Source organism: Amphiura filiformis, chromosome 18, assembly GCF_039555335.1.
Source record: "Amphiura filiformis chromosome 18, Afil_fr2py, whole genome shotgun sequence".
In the NCBI taxonomy this organism is placed as follows: Eukaryota; Metazoa; Echinodermata; class Ophiuroidea; order Amphilepidida; family Amphiuridae; genus Amphiura; species Amphiura filiformis.
In genome coordinates this window covers 3,552,470-3,576,201 of record NC_092645.1, presented here as the reverse complement: position 1 = coordinate 3,576,201, position 23,732 = coordinate 3,552,470, and the positions used below count along the sequence as shown (strand labels likewise).

At 36.6% G+C, this 23,732-nt stretch overlaps 1 protein-coding gene across 1 annotated transcript in view; it reads left to right on the top strand.

Annotated features, from left to right (window-relative positions):
- LOC140139760 (uncharacterized) overlaps window positions 1-23,732 on the top strand; it is a 38,135-nt gene that overhangs the window by 12,474 nt on the left and 1,929 nt on the right. Inside the window, 8 exon segments of the mRNA XM_072161465.1 lie at window positions 2,965-3,020; window positions 5,038-5,092; window positions 7,087-7,214; window positions 7,216-7,324; window positions 13,893-13,954; window positions 15,037-15,123; window positions 16,792-17,047; window positions 19,417-19,530. Of these exon segments, the coding sequence (XP_072017566.1) occupies window positions 2,965-3,020; window positions 5,038-5,092; window positions 7,087-7,214; window positions 7,216-7,324; window positions 13,893-13,954; window positions 15,037-15,123; window positions 16,792-17,047; window positions 19,417-19,530 (867 nt within the window).

Sequence of the window (23,732 nt, the reverse complement as noted above, 5' to 3'; positions counted from 1 at the left end):
GTGAAAGTTTGTGCCAAGGTATTATTTCCATTTGGTTTGTTTGGTGTTTTTTTACTTTGCTTATAATGTTCTTCCCTCAAAAGGGAATCCAGTTGAACTCTCGCAGGAGAATTTTGAAAGAATCCTTGATTTGTGAAAGTTTTTATTGTTATCAGATTATCTTTTACGACCTTCGATTACATAGGAGTTGCGCATGTTTGATTTCTAATTATTTACTCATGTTGCCCTTCAAAATACCAAAAAATCATCAAAATTCTCCTAATATTTTCCAAAGTTATGTCAAATTGTGTAAAATATCTGTTATTGTTTTCATAATTTCTAAGTAGAATTGAGAATCATGTTAATACTTAGGATTTTGGACACAAAATGTGATAATTTTGTGGTTATATAATGCAGAATGATGGAACAAACAAATTAAACATTTTCCTGGAATGTGAACACATTGATTATGCTTTCTGTTCCTATACTGGTTTTGATACTGTAGAATAAGGTTCTTTGATGATTTATGGTGGTATTTCTAGATAGTCATTCATTACAGCCGAACATAGGCTCCTTTCGCATCGTACAACACAAGCCACACACTGTGTTGTAACTGTGCTGGGATTCGTACCAGGGTCTATAATTGATGAACATATTTTGAATGCTTGCTCATCAACTGAGGATAATTTGTAAACCAGCAACTCACATGGTACAATGAGTGCCATCCAATTTCCAGTCCCTTCATACATGGTTCTTGTTCAAACTTAAGTGTGATTTAACTGTGCTGGAACTTTGAATTATTTCTGGGTGTGCCACCTGAGATTCAAGAGCACCCTACCTCATTTCGAAGGGTAACTTGTACTTACAAACTGCTATATTTTGCTCTTTTGCAAAACATGGACCCATTTCTAATGGGTCCATTAGAAATGTTTGGTCCCATCATGGCCAAATAAGCAAGGTTGGAGTCTTGTAGTTTGTGGCAGAGAAAAGTGACAGTTGTTTACATTTTGAGAGCATGCCCAGCGTAAACACCGAAATGGGGTTCGGATTGGCTTATTCAATCGTCTGACAATCATAACAACAGACCGATAATCTGATTGGCTAATTGCATTGGTTGGCGCAGAGCAGTGCTCCTGAAGGAACACAAAGCTTGGCATATGTCGCCGTTAACAGGGCATTCGCGTCAATCTGAGCACAGGCTGCCGTTCTACTCTGAAATCAAGTGTATATCTCATAAAGTAGATGATGTGACTGCAATGTTTATAACGCCAAAAATACTCTGTTTGAAAGCTGCCACATGTATTCGTTTTTGCGGTGCGCATTTGTTTCAGAGAAATTGGCCAATTAATTAAACATTTTCCTGGAATGTGAACACATTGATTATGCTTTCTGTTCCTATACTGGTTTTGATACTGTAGAATAAGGTTCTTTGATGATTTATGGTGGTATTTCTAGATAGTCATTCATTACAGCCGAACATAGGCTCCTTTCGCATCGTACAACACAAGCCACACACTGTGTTGTAACTGTGCTGGGATTCGTACCAGGGTCTATAATTGATGAACATATTTTGAATGCTTGCTCATCAACTGAGGATAATTTGTAAACCAGCAACTCACATGGTACAATGAGTGCCATCCAATTTCCAGTCCCTTCATACATGGTTCTTGTTCAAACTTAAGTGTGATTTAACTGTGCTGGAACTTTGAATTATTTCTGGGTGTGCCACCTGAGATTCAAGAGCACCCTACCTCATTTCGAAGGGTAACTTGTACTTACAAACTGCTATATTTTGCTCTTTTGCAAAACATGGACCCATTTCTAATGGGTCCATTAGAAATGTTTGGTCCCATCATGGCCAAATAAGCAAGGTTGGAGTCTTGTAGTTTGTGGCAGAGAAAAGTGACAGTTGTTTACATTTTGAGAGCATGCCCAGCGTAAACACCGAAATGGGGTTCGGATTGGCTTATTCAATCGTCTGACAATCATAACAACAGACCGATAATCTGATTGGCTAATTGCATTGGTTGGCGCAGAGCAGTGCTCCTGAAGGAACACAAAGCTTGGCATATGTCGCTCGTTAACAGGGCATTCGCGTCAATCTGAGCACAGGCTGCCGTTCTACTCTGAAATCAAGTGTATATCTCATAAAGTAGATGATGTGACTGCAATGTTTATAACGCCAAAAATACTCTGTTTGAAAGCTGCCACATGTATTCGTTTTTGCGGTGCGCATTTGTTTCAGAGAAATTGGCCAATTAATTAAACATTTTCCTGGAATGTGAACACATTGATTATGCTTTCTGTTCCTATACTGGTTTTGATACTGTAGAATAAGGTTCTTTGATGATTTATGGTGGTATTTCTAGATAGTCATTCATTACAGCCGAACATAGGCTCCTTTTCGATCGTACAAACACAAGCCACACACTGTGTTGTAACTGTGCTGGGATTCATACCAGGGTCTATAATTGATGAACATATTTTGAATGCTTGCTCATCAACTGAGGATAATTTGTAAACCAGCAACTCACATGGTACAATGAGTGCCATCCAATTTCCAGTCCCTTCATACATGGTTCTTGTTCAAACTTAAGTGTGATTTAACTGTGCTGGAACTTTGAATTATTTCTGGGTGTGCCACCTGAGATTCAAGAGCACCCTACCTCATTTCGAAGGGTAACTTGTACTTACAAACTGCTATATTTTGCTCTTTTGCAAAACATGGACCCATTTCTAATTATTGTTTGAAAACATCTTCCCCATTTTTGCCATATTTGGATGATTTTTCAAAACATGGACCCATTTCTAGGGATTTTCTGTGAAACACCTACCCCATATCTATGGATTTGTTGTGAAAAACAGACCCATTTGGGTTGCACATCCACTTTAACATGGAAGTACCCACTCCCCTCCGGATTATTTGAAACTCGATCATGTCTATCAACAACCTGTAACCTATGTGGCTTTTTTATTCTCTTACAGATTATGCTACAGGGTTTGGTGGTAAATATGGTGTCCAGAAAGAAAGAGTGGATAAGGTATGTGGCAACCTGGGATCTCTAGTATTTGATTAGCTTTGATATCTGGGTTTCAGAGTTGTAGCTACTCAAGTTGAGTGCCGTATAATTTTACTATTCAATTAGAGCACAGCGTTGGGGCACAATCTTTTGTGTGAACTTGCATATTCAGTACAGAGTCGCTGTTTCCTGGATAGGGTTGTGTGTATAGTGTGTAACAGTTCATCATCCGTGGACAAAGATCAGTATCATAAATTTTTGGGGAATCGCTGTAAAACAACATCTATAAGTAAATTTGATGATGTAAACAGGATACTAAAGCATTGGTAAAACATACTGAGTTTCAATTTCAATATTTATCCTTTCATGTAGGGGTAGGGCTTACTTGCAAATTTTAAAATTTGACCCCTTGTAATAAAAACCTACCACTTCCTCTGCTTGTAAGTAAGCAAATGAACACAAACTAGCTTTGGTACCAATCTTTCAGAAACACCCTGTATGTACTGTGATATCTCGCATCACTTGAATAATCTTCTAAAGAAAACATTATTACACTATTTTATATAATTTACACAGTTTCTATTTCTTTGCTTTAAAGCATTTGAAGGCCATTAATTTTGTTATCTACAGCATTGCTATGAAGTTTAAATAGACTTATCATGCTTGGTGCACTATCATCAGTAGTTTCCTGTTGTTCCAATTTTAACACTTTGGGCAATTAATTATGCATAGATAACTTATCTGCATTTGTCACTTGTGCGGCCAATGTTTGGTCCCATCATGGCCAAATAAGCAAGGTTGGAGTCTTGTAGTTTGTGGCAGAGAAAAGTGACAGTTGTTTACATTTTGAGAGCATGCCCAGCGTAAACACCGAAATGGGGTTCGGATTGGCTTATTCAATCGTCTGACAATCATAACAACAGACCGATAATCTGATTGGCTAATTGCATTGGTTGGCGCAGAGCAGTGCTCCTGAAGGGAACACAAAGCTTGGCATATGTCGCTCGTTAACAGGGCATTCGCGTCAATCTGAGCACAGGCTGCCGTTCTACTCTGAAATCAAGTGTATATCTCATAAAGTAGATGATGTGACTGCAATGTTTATAACGCCAAAAATACTCTGTTTGAAAGCTGCCACATGTATTCGTTTTTGCGGTGCGCATTTGTTTCAGAGAAATTGGCCAATTAATTTTTTTATCCCAATATTTTATGTTGGTAAAATATGCATTTGTTGGAAGAATTGTGTAATTAATACTTTAAATTATAATCAAATTAAGTATTTCTTGGCCAAACTGGAACACAGTGAATGCCAGTGCATGGCTCCGCGATAAACACACACGAATATAGCGTGGTACAGAAGAAATTATGCACACGCCTTACACTGCGTACACCCGTAGTACTTAATTTGATTATAGTGAAAAGATTTTAGAATGTATGTTTTGAAAGTTCCAGCATCTCAACCAGACCTTTATTTGGACTGAGTTTGAGTCAAGGGGAAAAAAAGAGAGAGAAAAAACACATCCCGTTATTGGATTTTAAAATCCTTGCAATTAGCTGTAATAATACAAGTAATTTTTTGCCTAAACAAATGCAAGGAAACAAAGGCATGGGACTGGTCTATCGATGATTATACTACAGAGAACAGCATTCAATCACTTTAGTTTCAATAGCATTTTTGATCTTTGTGTGATTTGGCGCAAGTTTTAAAAATCCTCAACAAACTAGGATGCCATACATGTGCATGCTGCCAGAACAGTGACAACTATTAATGGATGGGTGAGTGTTATGTATGATGTCACATGTCACATCACCTGATCTATGGATACAGGCACTGGAAATAATAGGTTATTCTATTTGAAATCCATACACCGTATATGGCTGACTTGACCTTAATCTTCCACATAACTGGTTACCTGAAAGGGTTCAGCACCCCCTGTGTGTGAGATTAAGGTCATGTCTTCCATATGAGGCGTAGGGATTTCAAATGGAATAGCCCAATGTTAATGTATTGGTCTTCTTTTAAATACTTTAAATACAGAGTGCTGTTGGATGGGAGTACCAGTCAGAACTATCAAAACATGAATCACAAAAAGGTAAGACTAAGTAGTTATGTGGTAAAATATTGCATATATTTTGGAATGGAAAGACAACGTTTTTGTAGCATCTTGTAAAATATTAGGTTTATCTAGATTGCCCTAGAGAATAAGTTTAGATGATACTTTTACTAGCAAATCCATATTTTGATGGCAGTACCTTTTGTTCCAGTTTCAAGCTGCAATTCAGTTTTTTGTTATACTGTTTCCTAGTTTCCTCTCTGTAATTGTTTCTGGTAGCATTTTAACTTAAACTAAGGCATGTCACCAAAACATGAGTTTACTTCTTAGAATCACAAAATAAAATATTTATGTACAATTTTTGTCTCGCCTGATAAGGCAGGAGACTATATAATCACTTTTCCGTATGTATGTGTGTATGTGTGTGTGTGTGTATGTGACAAATTTGGTTAAAGTTTTGGTTAAAGTTTGCCTTCCGCCTATTTTCTCGGAGACTATGAGTCGCACGTTCCTCAAACTTGGTGGGTGGGTGCATCTTGACCCGAGACAGAACCGGGTTGTATTGGTTAGTGCATGTAGGGGTCATCTGAGGTCAAATTAGTAAAAACTGTCGTATGGGCATGAAAGTTGGTTGGTACAGTCAACATTTAAAGCCAAATTTTTGGAAGGTCATTTCAAGGTCACCAGGGGTCATCTGAGGTCAAATTAGTAAAACTGTCGTATGGGCATGAAACTTGGTTGGTAGAGTCAACATTTAAAGCCAAATTTTTGGAAGGTCATTTCAAGGTCACCAGGGGTCATCTGAGGTCAAATTAGTAAAAACTGTCGTATGGGCATGAAACTTGATGGGTACAGTCAACATTTAAAGCCAAATTTTTGGAAGGTAATTTCAAGGTCACCAGGGGTCATCTGAGGTCAAATTAGTAAAAACTGTTGTACGGGCATGAAACTTGGTGGGTACAGTCAACATTTAAAGCCCAATTTTTAGAAGGTCATTTCAAGGTCACCAGGGGTCATCTGAGGTCAAATTAGTAAAAACTGTTGGTCGGGCATGAATCTTGGTGGGTACAGTCAACATTTAAAGTCAAATTTTGGAAGGTCATTTCGAGGTCACCAGGGGTCATCTGAGGTCAAATTAGTAAAAACTTGTACGGGCATGAAACTTGATGGGTACAGTCAACATTTAAAGCCACATTTTTGGAAGGTCATTTCGAGGCCACCAGGGGTCATCTGAGGTCAAATTAGTAAAAACTTTCAGATAGGCAAGAAATTCGGTGGGTACAGTCAACATTTAAAGCCAAATTTTTGGAAGGTCATTTCAGGGTCACCAGGGTCATCTGAGGTCAAATTAGTAAAACCTGTTGCATGGGCATGAAACTTGATGGGTACGGTCACCATCAGCCAGATAATCGTGCCCAGCTGATAACCACCAAATTCATTTACCTCTACCAAAAGGAATCGCGAAAGCAGGCGAGACTCGTGGTTCGAGAACCGCCTTGTAATAAGAAAGTACACTTGTGTCTGACAATTCCGAAGAATGTTACAGTTTATGTTGTATATACTAGATGCTCACAGAATTAGAGAAGGAGAATCTGGATTCCCTATACCACCAACTACAATAGCGCCTGTCAGCTATGGGGAGAAAATTGGGTCCTTGCCGATGATGCATCTATTCTGAAGCATCTTGATATTGTGTGGACTGTGCAGGTCGCATCAAGTGTGTCTCTCCCATCACCAGTGTTGTGCTTGCATGACAATGATTGCCTCAAGGGCATTTCGAGGGAAAGCGAATCCCCCCCCCCAATTTTTGCTCCATGCCTGTATCAAGATGGCGATCAAGTACAGGTTCTTCATCTCTAATTCTGTGTAGATACTCCCATCCAAAGCAAACTGCAGGAAAATGTTCAAAATAATTAATTTTTTCGAAAATTAATATTAAGTATTGATAAAGTTTAAGTTCCAGTAAGTCCAGTATAAGCTATTGTCAAATAATAAGAACTGCCAAGTTACAGAAATATCCCTGCTTTGTGTAGACTATTCCAAAGGTTTTGGCGGCAAATACGGCGTGCAGAAGGACCGTGTCGACAAGGCGGCCCATAGCTTTGATGATCAGGAGAATGTCCCATTGCATCCATCCCAAACGGACATGAAGAAAGGATTCGGGCGGCAAGTTTGGCGTGCAGACAGATCGTCAAGATGCTGCTGCTAAGTCGCTTGATGATATCGAGCCTGCGTCGTCGTCCTACAAACCAGTCAAGACGGACCCCGCCCGTAAGCCAGCTGCGTCTTCTCTCAATTTCTTTCATTTTTCATTGCCATCATTGCAGTTTTTGTTTTTATTACTGTGATTTCCATACTTATATATCTTAGGTAGTACCTCCTCATCCAGCCTCTTCCATAGCAACCTCATCCTCTTCCATAGCAACCTCATCCTCTTTCATAGCAACCTCATCCATAGCAACTCCTCATCTTCATCACTGAGCATCACATCTTCCCTTCACAACAGCAGTCATTTTTACACCTCACAATAGCACTCATTTTCACCTGTAAATGCAATATTGCATCAGGTGAAAGAATTAAACCCAGTATCCCAGACCCAGATTAACCCTAACACTAATCCTAACCCTAATCCTAAATTCATATAAAATTACTTGGAGTAATTTTTGTATTGTCCAAATGAGTGATTGAACTGAAATTTGGTAAAAATAATGTTTATGTGATGAGCTTCCATGAATGGTACAGAACATTAAGTGATATGATTAGACCCACCATTATTACAGTATATGCACGTTTCTATGTCTTCCTTGCTCCTACCATGTTTACTTTGACTTTACTCTTACTTTTCGGTGTGTTTCGGTGTAAACTATCACCCCTCCTCCCACCTTCATGTTTCTCTGAGCTTCTACCCAGGTTACCCTGTTACTTCATCATCGGTGTGGTTATTGTGGTGCAAACTGTATCATTCTTTCTTGTTCTCTTTGTGTCATCTTAATCCCATTTAGCACTACTGGCCAAAATGATCAGCCTCAAAGAACTACTATGATTGGTTAGAAAGAGGGCTAAAGCCTATATTGAGCCAATCAGAGATAGGTTAAGAATAGTCAGCAGAATTGAAGGGGATTAAGATTAAAATTACTAACATATCTAAAAGCTCTGTTTTGATTGCTTACTCAGATGAATGCATCATGTAATTAACCAATCAGAGGTACTGTAAAATGACAGTAGTGCCCATGGCATTAAAATGATGACTATCCATGACAAATCATAGTATACTAAAGAGAAGTGGTCTTAAAGGTTGGCAAAACTAGTTTTAAGATATGGTCCAAGAACAATAGGGGAAAAAAGTCATTTCTTTTCCATTATATTTTTATGATTTATTACTTTGGTGACAAGTTTACATTAAGTTGCAGGCTCATGTAGTATATCATTATAAAGCCGGTTTTCTAGGAAAGTCACTAATATTTCAAGCCAAATTGCTGTCTTTACAGCCCATTTGTTAAGAATCCCATATATAAATGAGTTTTGTCAAGAAGTCAGACCAATTTGATTAATGTGTCAGACTTTGCTGAAAGATGTGCACACATCAAAATTAAATCACTGAAAACCCCCTAAAAAATCAACTTTTTGTTGAATGTTACTGCCAAATGTACTCATGCAATCAGATGTGACCTTATAATATTTTGGTTTTCTCTGTAGTAGCAGAAGTAGAAACCTGGGGGATATGTGGGACATATAGTGGCATAGCCAGATTTTTAGTGTGTGTTTGTAGAGGTGGGGGGGGGGGTACAAAGCCAAATTTTCATCCCCATTTGTCAGTTTTTCATCCCATTTTTAGTCATTAAAATGAAACTTTAAGGGGGGGAAGGAGACGATCCTGTATAATTGGTGATCGGAGTGCCCATCTCTCTTTCATTGGCGATTGGTAGACTGCTGCCCTCAGTCGTCAACCGTCTGGATTGATGACTGGAAAAAAAGTGACGGATTTTGCAACAGGATTCCTGTGGCATAGAGCATGCGCAGTTGTGTCCAAATTGACCTTTTGACCAAGTTTGTTGTTTTTAGAACTTCAGAGCGTAATCTTGTCACAACGGCGCGGTACAGCCACACGGTACACGCGCCGCTTGTCAGTCGTGCTATAGCGCACAACCAAAGGTGCATTGAATATTTTCAGAAGTCCGTCACGATATGGACTGTATGTTAATCAGTCGTCACTCTGAAGCATAACACAGTACATGCGAAGTGTAGACGGCTGATTGGAATTAGTCTAGGCGATTGGGCCAAATTCCTCCATGTAATGTTGCTATAGGGGATCGCTAAACCTCCTTCACAGCGAGTCTGTTTACCTGCCCAGCATTTAAGAATGCCGGTACCCATTTATACACCTGGGTGGAGAGGAGTAATCAAGATAAAGTGCCTTACTCAAGGGCACAACAAGATTATGAGTCGGAGCCCTTTCCGCTCGGTCACCATGCTCCCGAAACTTACTCTTTGGCATCCCCATTTTATCCATGAAACATTGCTGTAGAGGGAGGGTAATTTCCCCCAGCTCCCCCTGGCTATGCGACTGGGGACGTACATACTTTTGCATGTTGTCATCACAGAACACTTAATCACATCATTTTTGATTTTGTGCCATAGAAGCTAACTGCCATATTCATCTCATCTGTAAAAGGTACTACATCTATTAGTGATGTTGCAGCCCTTGAACATGTTTAAAACAAAACTGCCAAGAGGTTACATAAGAGGTTTTGCTTTAAACATGTTCAGGGGCCAATGGCACGTACATGTATGAGGGTTTTCCTGCCCAACAACAGTATTTGAAATTGTGACAATTGTGTCAAATTTGTAGCATGTATTTATTTCATGTGATCAAATACAATTTCAAAAAAGGGGAAAAATCAGTGCTGAAATGCACCATTCAATTACAAAGTTATGTAAGTGTCTATAGGTCGAGAAACCGCCACCAATAATGACAAAAGTGACATAATCTGATCCCATCAGACCAAAGTTGGCAATGAAATTGAGATAGAGTCAAATATAAGAAACAGAAGCAATTAAAAAAAACCCCAAGAATATGGACATGTTAAAAAATTGATAACTTTTGCAACAAAGTATTCTAGTGATTTAAGGGAACTGGAATGAGCGTTTTGAGCATTTCGACAGCATTTTTTGTGGGACATGAGAACACATCAGACCTATCGAATTTCATTCTGAATACTAAGAATGTCTTTCTGATTTCAAATAATTTTCATTTTATGAAATTCACGATATAATACAAATTTTATGACAAATTATTAAAATTTGACATTTTTCACATTTTGGAGATATAACAGTCGTGGAAGTAAATTTTATAAATTTAATGATATAGTCTTAAAGTGTATGTAGCTGGGAGGAAAAGCCGACGATCAATTGAAAATTTTGACCTTTCATATTGAAGATATGGATTTTTTCCCCAAAAGACCTAATTTTTGTTGGGTGTTTTGGGAAAAAAATCCATATCTTCAATACGAAAGGTCAAAATTTTCAATTGATCGTCGGCTTTTCATCCCACCTACATTAGGTAGAAATCATCAGATTTATAAAGTTTACTTAAAGTACTGTTAAATATCAAAAATATCAATTTTTAATGATTTGCCATAAAATGTGTATTACATTGAGAATAAAAAAAAAAAATCAAAATTATTTGATATCAGAAGGCCATTCTTCAGATTCAGAATGCAATTCGATATGTCTGATGTGCTCTAATGTCCCACAATAAATACTGTCCAAACGCTCATACCCCACCCCTTAAGAATTGGAACAATTAAGCTTAGGTAATGACATGTTTCAAAATGTCCTACCTTGGGCTGAGTGCATCAGATCATGTCACATAATTATATTAAAACTTTAAATCTATTCATCATTACTGACACATTATAATATGCATGGTATTTCCTGGTCATTTGATATTAACCTTTTGCATGTTTACTTTATTTTCCCCTCACTCTTGCTTTCATTTTTAACAGTGGTGTGTGGTAGGTACACAAAGTCTCAGAGAAGATATTCTACACTTCCCATAATGCATTTCTCCCAATTTAATTACCTGTACTGATCTGCTATCTAGTGCAACATGGGTCCATAGTGACAAAATGTACTTCAGTGAACAGCTAGCTCAGAGCACATCTAGATGCAAAATAAGTTTATTTCTTGACTATCGATCCATATCTATTGTCAAAATGAAACAAAGGGAATCTGTAGAAAATAATGGGGGTGTCATTTGATGAAATGTGATATATTATGTTGCAAAGGATTCTGGGTAGGGTAAGATATCTTCTCTGACAGTGTCTTATTTTAATGGTAATTTTATGAATATCCATGGCATTGTCTCACTGCTTTCAATATACATGTACAGGGTGTCCAAATAATAGATGTCATAAATGTGTTGATTTGGTGAACTACATGTCTCTTTACTGTAATTAAACACCGACAATAACAGAGAATCCCCACTATAGTCTGTATAACTTGCTGGAGTCAATAATTTAGATGTTTTTTATTGTATCTCTAAATGTAATGATGAGACGTATATTCATTTTCAGAAAGGAAATGATGCAAGGAATCCAACTAGTATAACAGATTCCTGCAAAAATTAATAGTTTTTGAGAAAATATCAATATTTGATTTTACTTTACTGACTCGCGGAAGGTATACAGACTATAGTTTGAATTGTCACAACTGTAAGCACATTAATAAAAACCAATACAACAGGCTATTCTGGTTATAATCCATACACCCCATATGGAAGATGTGACCGTAATTTTCTACACAGAAGTGTGAATATCAAATGGGATTACCTGAATGGTGAATCCATTTGAAATCTACAGCCCCTCTGAGGGAGATTAAGAACATGTCTTCCATAGGGAGTGTTGATATCAACTGGAATAGCCCAATGGATACAAATGTTGGGAGAATTTTGTGAGCTGCATTATGATACCACACAGTCATGCGTAAAATGAAATCAGAAAAGTTGTGACCATTCTAACAAGTGCAGACTTTTATTCTGCACCAGAACATTATACTGCCATGCTCTGGTTTAAATCATTGGTGTGAGGTGGTATAAATAGTGATGTAGGATATACTACAGTAAGCCAAAAAATTAAGGTACCAGTTATGTTCACCCCTTATATATCCTAAACAAAGACAGATATGTCATAATTGGAACCAGTAGCCAATACCTGCATCTTTTAGCTCGAATTTAAGACCTTATTTGTTGAAATTGTTCAAGAAATAAAGATGTGACGATCCAAAAACCCAAGGAAGATGCTAATGTAAAAGTTGCAATTTGCTCCATTGCGTGTCCTATTGATTTGCACACAATGCGTTCACGAACAAGAGAACCAGCGCCGTGCTTCCATTGATTAACACGTTAAAACTAGTGTCGTGCTTTCATTGATTAGAACACAAAAGTGCCACTTTGGATTTCGTTTCTTTATTAGGTTTTAGACCACCGTTTCTTTAATTTTCAACCAATTTAAATCAGAGCTAATGAGTACAGGTATTGGCTGCTTGTTTTAATTTTGACACATTTTCTTTATTTAGGATATACAGGGGTGAACACAACTGGTACCTTAATTTTTTGGTTTACTGTATTTTATGAGTCAACACATTTGTTGGGATTTGCATTACTTTGGACACAATGAGTTTGTTACTTCTTCCGATTTCAGAAAAATACAACACTAAATTTGTTGGATTAAAAGTAATATTGTGCTATTTTTCTAAATGAAGCATAGCTAAATCCTAACCCTTTAGTTAATTGAATTCTAACTAGCAATGAAAGTCAAATTTTAGTATTTGGGTAATTTTTTGGAAATAAGGTCCAAAAACATGTGTTTTTTGTATGCTGTAACAATCAAGCCTAAAGACTAATTTCATGTTATGTATTCTAAGCTTTGGAAAATACATCTTTGAATTTCTTTTATAATAATAAATTATCAAAATTAACATAAGATATATTAAAATTATGAGCAAACTGTTAGCCTATACTCATGATTTTTGATTAGACTGTTTCCAAGTCTTTGAATTTTGTAACTGCAATTGTAAGAAAACATGTGAAATTGCAAAAATGTTAAAATTTGACTTAGCTTTTCCTTTGGCAAAACAGGATAATATTTTTCAATCCAAAAAAATGTAGTGCTCTATTTTTCTGGAATCAGGACTCTGAAGCTTTGCTGTGCTTGTCAATTAAATGTGCTGTAAAATTGGTAATATTTTCAAGGCATTTTATTTGGTCTCAAAAAAAAAAAAAAAAAAAGAATCAATTTTTTGTGGGTATGCCCCCTAGTCTGGCCTAGTTTTGAATTCACAGAACTTATTCGCATTATTTTTAGAATTTTTCTGTCCAAAATGACTAGTGGGTGGATGGATGGCGAGCTAACACCCTGGCAGGGGAGTTTAGTTAAATTGACTCATCTATTATAGTTACCAGTAAAACCAGTTGTGCTATAAGCAATGTGTAAATTTTAAAATGATGTAGCTGTTCATTCCTTAATGTTGTTCGTAGTGATGCTTATAATATTTAAGCGCCAAAATAATATCTTGCTTGGTAACCAGTCTAAACCAGTTCCAGTAAAAACACTGTTAAAATTCTGTATTGTGTATGTCTGTAGCTGTGTACCCATTATTTCCTCAACATTGTTTGCAGTGATGCTTATTATATTATTGCATAAGAAATTGCAAAAAGGCTTTGTTTGCAAATAGAGCTATATAGCTGTTCTGTCATCAATGTTGTGTGCAGTGACGATTGCCTTTAAAAGAAAAGTTTTTTTTAAATGTATATAAATATATCCCTTTTTTCTTGTTTTAGGATCTGGAGGAGCAGGCAACTTGAAGGCCAAGTTTGAAAGCATGGCACAATCAGGAGAAGAGGTATGGGCATTACAGGAGAGAAGAAAGGGATGAGAGGGAAGAAAGAGAGAGGAATAATAGGAGAGAAGCCAGGGGAGAAAGGGATGAGAGGGAAGAAAGGGATAATATAGGAGAGAAGATGGAGAGAAAGGGATGAGATGGAAGAAAGGGAGAGGAACAATAGGAGAGTTGACAGGGGAAAAAGGGATGAGAGAGAAGAAAGGGAGAGGAATAATAGGAGAGAAGACAGGGGAGAAACGGATGAGAGGGAAGAAAGGGAGAGGAATAATAGAGAGATTGTGATTTCCAAACATACGTATTGAACGCCCGTCCTGTGCAATCTATTCAAAATCACTAAGATTTGGAGCTAGATAATAAAAGTTTTTGTAAGTAAACTACCAAAGATACATTGTGATTTGTTTTTATGGGTCTCCAGCATAGCTGGGAGGAACACTCTTTACATGTATGTGGGGTGATGTGTGTGTCAGAAAAGATGTTTTAAATTTATGATTGATGACATAAACCTGAGGAGGGGAACATGTTCAATGAAGTGGTGTCAAATGCTATCTGGGTCAAATTTTAAAATTGTTTGGTGGAGAAATTGGGGAAGAAAGGCAAATGTTGAAAATCAAGCAGAGGGCTGGATTTACCATTTGACCAGATGGGGCTGAACCCAGGGCCCCCACAATTTGAGGCCCCCAAATTGCCCTATTCATCTTCCTGTTAGCCGAAAAAACAATGTGTTTTGGGCCAAAATAGGGTAAAATTTAGCCTTTCAAATAGCAATATTCATCTTCATTGTGGGCTAAAATAGTCTGAAATTGGACTAACGATCTTACGTAAGCAACATTTGGCCACTTGGTGAGTTTGGGGCCTCTAAATTATGACCTGGCCCAGGGCCCCCAGAAAGGTAAATCCAGCCCTGGCTCGGATTGGGCTCAAAATTGGACGGAGAACATGAAGTTGATGAGGATATAGGAACATCTTAATATAATTTTAAAAAACCACTGAGAACGGCAAAATTTGAGTTCTTCCAATGTAATAAACATATTAACAGGACCTGTCAAATTGATATAAGTTTAATATTTAATATTTATTTACAGGAAAATAGAAAGAGAGCTGATGAAGAAAGACAAAGAAGACAAGCAAAAGATAAGAGGGAAAGGGAGGAACAGAAGAGAATAGAAGAGGTGAGTCTTTGTCATCTGATGCATTGGCCTGTAAACATGTAATTAACGAGCGCTAAATGAGCTCTTGCATACTAATATATGTGTATGTAAACAAATGGATTTGAAGACTTATTGTGATACTATAGAGGCCCTGCATGAAATTATCGATTGGCTCCTAAAGGATTTGAACCGGTGTCCTTCACCGTAGTTATGGCGGAGTGCAGTCCATTCAATCAAATGTTGTCATCAACCTATTTGATCGTAGTGCATGGTTATGTGTGTGAGACAAACTGTCACTGTAGATTGCAATCATGCTTTGGTGAATGCATTTGAGTAGTCCGCCATATTTACGGGATGATACGTCACATGCAAGGCCTCTATTGAAATATTATCGGCGTGAAATGATGTCATACAAATGTACCATGTAGGCCTGAGACAAGAATACCAACAGAGGTCGGAAGCATAGCCTGAGCCCATTCATCGCTGTGTGCAACATCCGGTTAGGCATTGTTATAACATCCATTTAAATCCATTTCCGATTAGGTAAATTTAAAGTTGCTCATAACATGGTGTATTATTTCCTTAATGCATTGCAATTTTGCTTATAATACCTGTTTTTTTTGTATTATGCTTGTTCTCTAATGTAGTTTATTTATGATCTCATGTGCATGTAATTTCCAGAAATGGATTAATAAAGTTTAACTTGACTAGACTTGACTTGATGTAGGTCTCAATAATATGTAGTTTGAAGCACAAGTTTGTTACATTTTTGTCAATTTTCGATATTACAGCAATTTTCCTACATTTTAGCTACAAATTGTGTATTTTAACATCAAAATAATGATATGATATGAAATATGAATGTGTCAGTAACACAGATCAGACCTCAAACTTCGTAAAAATCTTTACTACAGATATTTATTGCCGTTTTCTTGCGTATTGAAGCACAAAATCAGGCTAAGCAGACATGCATTGGCACGGTTCAGTTGTTCACAATAGATTTCGCCGGTGCTTCCGATCTCTGTTGGTATTCTTGTCTTAGATTTAGGCCGCTATCATGTTTGTGTGTTTTTGTTTTCTGCACTAGCATAGGCTTAATCCATCAGTTTCTAACCTATCCTTTTGGACATCATGCTTGGTTAAAATCAAGATATCAATCCGTACTGTTAATCAGCTGAATGGACATAGCTTGCAATCAATTCAATTGAATGAGTGAATGAGTTGGTGCTCTTTCCCGGCCCTTACTCATACACCTGGTTAGATTAGGAATGCCATGCTCTGTAAAAAGTACTATACTGTACACAAAAAGTATCTGAACTCTTGTAAGTGTTTTAAAAAACAAAAGCAATTTCTTAAAGACACTTTGTCATGATGCTTGAAATTTTGCGATAAAACAGCATGCCTATGGTTAGTTTCGCATTTTCAAACAAACTGTCTCAAAAATTGGGACTTGGTAATAGGAAACTTTCTTTCCATGTCTGTCAAGAATGCCTAGAAAAGGTGCTTTTTGCCTTGTAAAAGTACCGACATAATATTTTTTGATAAAGACACCTTTAAATGCTAACCAGTCACGTTGATCATCAGTTGCAAACTAGTTACTTTATCTCCCAACTTTAATTATACCTACCAAACCATTCATCAGATCAACAACATGCTATTATTCTGATTTATTAATCGCTTTTATATCAGGAAAGGCAAAGACAATTGGCAGCAGAACAAGCCAGCCAAGAACCAGAACCTGAACCACAGAGGGAACCAAGCCCTGAACCCCAGAGAGCACCAAGTCCTGAACCACAGAGGGAACCAAGCCCTGAACCAGAACCACAGAGGGAACCAAGCCCTGAACCAGAGCCACAGTATGAGCCAGAACCAGAGCCACAACCACCAGCGAGGCCCAATCAGGGAAGAGAACTACCAGACATTCCCCAGCCTGACCCTGAACCAGGTGAGTCTGCCATGTGTATACTCTGGTCAGGCTAGTAGTTAAACAGACATTAATTTTTGCCTTGTCAATGAGGTGAGAATCCTGTCGTGAATGCCTAACCACAAATACCTGTGCAGAACATTGATTTATAAGAATTTGCCAAAGATTACTCAAGCTATGAATCTGAATAAAAGGGCAATTAGGCAAAAAAAAAAGATTGCTTGCTTGTCCTCCATAACTTTTTTAGAATTGGGTCGGTCAGGATTTTAAAAAAAATCTTTTTTTTAAAGGTCATAGCCAAAACATAACTGTATGCCTTTAATTAGCTTAATAAAATAGCCCAAATAGTTGTGAATTGCGATGTTTCTCTACTGTATACCACTTCATTCATGTTTTTAAAACAGTTAAGAAGTGTGTAGAAACTGTAAAAAACTTTTCAGGATGTCAAAAATGTTGAAAGAAAAAAAAACTTTTTCTGAAATTTCCAAAATTAGAGTCGGTATTCATTTGTAAAATAAACATTCAGATTAGGGACGGTCCATGGAGGACAAGCAAACAATCTGGGTTTTTTTTTGGGGGGTCTTATCAATTAGTGAGGAATTAGTGTTTTTTACTCTCTTCTGTTTATATAAAGTGGACAGAATATAGAAGTAGTCAAGACTTGGGAGGTCATATCAAGGTCACAGGAGATCATTTTTTACAAGATAAATCTTAGTGAATAGCATAGGGGTGAGGCATGTCGGTCATGCAAATGTGTTTGAGGGAGTTTGTAGCAGCATTTGCCTCAGGGTACTGTTGTTTGAGATGTAGTGTTCAGGGTGGTTATAACTCTAGCTGCCCTGATTGAACACCACCGAATCTGAAATACAGGGTGGGTGCTTTCTCTGGAGTGAGGAGGCTGGGGATGGGCAGCTCAATGCCAACAATGGAGCTAGTCCATTTGAAATCCATACCCCCACCCCCATGGAAGACATGACCTTAATCTCTCACACAGGAGGTGTAGATTGCAAATGGAGTAACCCATTCAGGTAACCCCATTTGAAATTCTTGTTCTCTGTATGGAAGATAAAGGTCATCTCTTCCATAGGGGTTGTATGGATTTTAACTAGAATAGGCCATCTAGACTAACAGGTACCTAACTTATTCCAGATTTAACTTCACTTACAATTAATTAACCATTGTGTTATATATGTGACCATCCACCATGAATATGCTGTATTGTCGGCATAGCTTGTTTTATGGTGCATTGCACCTCTCAAAAAACAATAAGATTCCCCAACTCTTTACTGATGTAATATATCATTGTAAAGCTTATTTTGAGGAAAATTTGCCTGTAATATAATCTCAAAATGTGAAAATGCTGACATTATAGCCATTTGTGGTGGGCGGTCACATAATATTTATCTTGTAGCCTTTTTTATGTTAGCTAATTAATCAATACCTTGTCCAATGCTTTGTGTAGATGTTACATAACCGTGTCACTTAACTTTACTTGTTCACTAAGGTATGCAGCTTATCTTACTTGTTTTTAATAACTTCCTGTCCTTTCAGTGCAGCAAGGTTGTTGTTATTGGAATATATTGGAATATTTTTTCGATATGTTATCTAGAGTAGGCCTCTTATGTACCACATATCTAAGCAGTGGCATTGAGCTATTCCAGTTGAAATCCATACACCCCCTATGAAAGACACGACCTTAATCTCCCACACAAAGGGTGTGGATTTCAAATAGAATTACTCATTCAGTTAACCCCATTTGAAATTCACACTTGCTGTGTGGAAGATTATGGTCATGTCTTCCATAGGGGTTGTATCAAAAATTGGAGATTAGTTGTTTGGTTTCAAAAACCTCCTTCACCCAATGAAATTTGGGGAGCTGTACAGTTAATTTGTGGATATTACAATGTAAATGCGGATAGGTGTGCGCGGGGTTCGACAGCAACTAGCCTAGTTGATGCGATCTGATTGTGATGATTGACCATGGCAGCGAAATTACAGCCCTACGAGTCGTCTGAGATCTGGAAAGGCGCTATATAAATCCAACAATTTATTTTTTATGTATTTTTTGTTTATCAACTGGAATAGCTCAATGCGCAAAATTTAGTATGACCAAAATGAGTTCATGTGGTATTGCATTATTAATGTCCATATTGGTGCATAAGGAGAAGGGAAAAACATTCTCTTATACTAGAAAAATGTATACTTTGTTTATTGGCCAGTTGTATCCAATAGTTTACCCTTTGAGGATTGGATGGACAAAAGCCACTTCATTTCAACCCTACTCACATATTAACACTAACCTTAACTCTTTTAATTTCACTCACCTTCCTTAACTCCTGTATAACCTTCACGCTACTTCTTCTGTGGGTCTCTGGTGATGGTGTTTCTAGAAGTTTTTTATGAGGATGCAGGGCCTGCCATGCATGAAGAGCCTGAGGCTCTTTATAGCGATCCTGCACCTGATGATATGCATGCTGTGTATGATGAGGTGCCACGCGAACAAGGTATTACTACATGCTTGATTAATATTCTTGCTTGAGTGATAGGTTGCTTGATTACCTGCTGGCTTGATTAAGTTGTTGCTGCTTTTGCTCTGAGCTTTGTAAGGTGAGGTCCCATGAAAACAAGGTATTACTTGGTGCTAGTGTTACTTGCTTTATTACCTGATTCTTTGCTTGCTTTTGCTCTGATGTCGCGTTAAGATGAGGCGCCATGTGAATGGTGACAACTAAGAGCTTGATTAATCTACTTATTTGCATGATTAAATAATTGATTAATCTATTGATTGTTTGCTTGCTCTATGATGTATGCATACCATAATATGCTTGCTTGCTTAATTGCATAAGATGAGGTTCTATTCCACATAAACTAGTAGAAAGTAGCTTTTTTACTCCTGTTAACAGTGCTATAATTGATTGACATTGCCAATAGCCAAATTGCATGTGTTATATATGTGGCACGATCTGGTCCATAGGGGCCAAAGGCGGCAAATTTGAAACTAAGATAAAGGTAAAAATATGGAGTAAAAAAAATTCATAAGAAAATAGACATCAAAAAACTTCATAACTTTAGAACCAAGTATGCTAGGCCTTTGGTGTTTTCAGTAAATGATAGCCTATTGTAAATATAATGTGATAATTATAATAACTCAATTTTCAAAAATGCCTCCTTTGTCCCCCATGGACCAGATCATGTCACATATTGCCTTTGTTCATAATGCTATACATCTCATACAAAGATTCTCGTCGTTTGATTGGCTGATTACTATTGAGTGTCGTCTGCAAAAACTATTGCACTCGTGCAAGTTCAGTAGTAAAGTTTCCATTGCATTCACATGGAGCTACCATGGCAGCGCTGACACATGTGAGCTTATAATGCGTGGTGACTCCCTCGACTTTTATAGTTTTATAAAGTTTGTTCACTTTATAATTGGCGAAAAAATTTAGAATCATAACATTGTGTATTGATATAGAATGGCATGCACACAGTTTGGCGCAGTACATACCTCAAGTTGCGCATTGTGCAATGCATGACAAGCACGTTTATGCAAATTTATGTGATGATAAGTTTGGACTTTATTGACATGCTCAATAACAAAAACCTAATAATAGCGTAGATAAATTTTAATTTATGATGTTTGCCTGGTGATTTATAAAATTAAGTGGAAGAAAGGGAATTTATAAATGAGTTAAATAAACAAATATTGAATGTTCTTATTTGTTCAATGGAAAGAATATTTTCATTTGGTGAATATGAACTGTTCCATTCAACTTGGCAAAGCCTCATATGAATGGAACAGTCCATATAATTATAATAATGATAATAATAATAATGGAGCGTATTTATACAGCGCAAAAATCGTCAAAAAGATCTCAGGTTGTGAAAAAAAGCAAAGGACACACAGTGAAACACAAAAAACCTTAAGATTCAAGGCAAGCATGTTGGAAAAAATGAGTTTAAGACTGCATTTGAATTGAGCAAGAGAAGTGATATTGTGGATGGTATTGGGAAGGGAATTCCAAGCTACAGGTGCAGTATAACAAAAGGAACACTTACCGGCAAATTAACAGTTTTTCAGATGATGAACGGCGGGAGCGTTGAGGAACCCTCCTGAAAATTTCACGTCCTAAAAATATTCTTACCATTATACCTGTATTCATAAACATTCAATATTTGTATACCAAGTCCAAAATACATGTAGTTGCATAAATATGTTATGAAAAGTATCACAGCTGTGAATTGTAAAAAATAATTTGCTGAATGTTACAAGCTATAAAAGTTTTTTTTTTTTTTTTTTTTTTTGCAAATTGCAAGATTTGTTTGTGTCATTGCAATTAAATTTGCTGGGCAGAAGCAATGCAATAACATCACAAATTCATTTTCTTGGACTAATATGAATACACAATGTAGAATTAACAATAACATAATTTCTTAAACTAGTTTACATATATCCTAAATAGAATCACTATCTTAATTATATTATAATGGATTTTTGATGGGTTTTTATGCTTCTGTAGTTTTTAAGATGTTTGTAGTTAACGGTATTTTTCCTTTTGTGCAGCGCCTAGAGACCCTTTGTTTTGTGCGCTTTATAAATGTCCATTATTATTATTATTATTATTATTATTATTATAATATTAATAACAATATTAACATCACCCTTTCTTGGAATATATAGACTCTTTATTATACCTGTGGGCATATCTGCAACAATTTATAACCACTTCTCCCTGTGCCATACAAAAATTTGCACAGCCTCATTCCCTAAATATTTATTATATGAAATTAAAAAAAAGGGAAATTTAGTTTGGCAGAGGTGGGCCTTGAACCCACACAGCCGGTATCGTGGCTACAGTATACTTCCAACGTCCTAACTCGTTCGGCCACCTACCTTATTGATAGCCATATTGAATTTTAAACATAATTTATATACATGTAAGCAACTATCGGGTATAGAATTAACAATATCATGATAAGAAAACGTTCCATATTTTTGAATTTGATCTGCTTAAAAACATTAATGTGTATTATAGTGCTAAATTGTTATTAAATTGTGTGTTCTACATGCTAATGTTGCTATGCTTATTCATATTACCCAATACACATGTTTGTATTTCCCGCAAGCTTACCAGAAGTTGCATTACGAACTGCATTCAAACTCCATTTTGAAGCTGACAGATATGGTGTTTTTGATAATGCATTGGATTGTTCCATTTCTGATACGGCATTGGATTGTTCCATTTTGCACCAAAAATCCCTTTATTTACGAAATTGAAAGATAAGATTACCATGACAACAAAACAGTAATCTTTTGAGGGGTTCTATTTAAATTTTACATATAATTTTACCATCTTTTTCAGTTTTCACTAAATTAAAAAAGGTGGCATATATAAAATTTAAATAAATGCTCTACCTTCTATACTAAATGAATTGTGAAGTACATGTAAGTAGGTATCAAAAATCATTTAAATAGATGTATTATTTAAGGTGGCTGTGTACTCTCAGACATGTATGTAGTAAAAGTGCAATAACTTTGTAATTATTCACAAAAACATATAAAAGTATACATTTTATGAAGGCAAGACATCAATAAATCTTAATATAAATACAGATTTGGGGTAAAAACAACAATTTTGAAGAAAATCACAAAAAGTGAGTTTTTGGCAATATTTGTTAGGTACATCATAACAAAAAAACACTCTTTCCAAAATATTTTATTTTGTTTTTAGCTCAACCTTGAGGCTCCATTCCAAAAACGGTTTTTTATTTTTTGATATTGCCCTTATTTTTGAGATATTGACCATATAAGGCATCAAAATGAACTTTTTAAAATTCAAAACGCCTATTTGCACAAAATGATGCTCAAAATCGGAAATAGACCAAAATATAAAAAAATGAGAAAACCGTTTCTTGAGTCGATCATGTTTTTTACGATGATCATATTTGCTTACCTATAGATGCTGTATTTATTGAGTTATCGTGTACCTAAATCGTCATTTTACCGAGAACATGAACATTGAAATAATGGCCGCTGAAGTTTAAAGTGGTCACATTTTGCACTTTCATCGAATCTCACAGGAGAATGCGACAGTTTTCGCTTTTGTAACTTATATTACGTGAACATCGGGTAAATCCACAGCCCCTTGAGAAGTTTGAGCGAAATCCATTCATAACTTGATATTTAAATCGGGGGAAAAAAAAAAAAAAAACCCACATTTTATCAGCTAAAACGGAGCCATTTGACCACTAGGTTTTTGTGAAATCAGTGCTTCCGTGGTGTTTCCATAAGATGCGCCACGCATGTAGATAAGCGTCGCGTATCCGTCGCGTATTTGTACGTTAACAAATTGCGCGATACGCAACGCGATGAGTTGTTGCGCCGCGGTACCTTGCTGGTACAACAAAGATTTTCTTTCCTTTTCAATTTCAAACACGAGTGGAATAGTGAAATAAAATCCTTAAAATATTGCAGTTGGAGTTTACAAATCTGAATTTTCATTCCTTGTATTTATAAAAAACATAAAAAGGTACAAACATATCATAAAAACTCAATTTTGAGAAAGAAACAATGGCTAGAGTACACAGCCGCGTTAATATTCATTTATTCCTTTACTGACATTACAGTTTTTACACAAAAAATATTTATTTGAAAAACCTAACACTCAGCTTTTTCCGGAGAGGTCACAGGCGTACCGTGAATATTGCA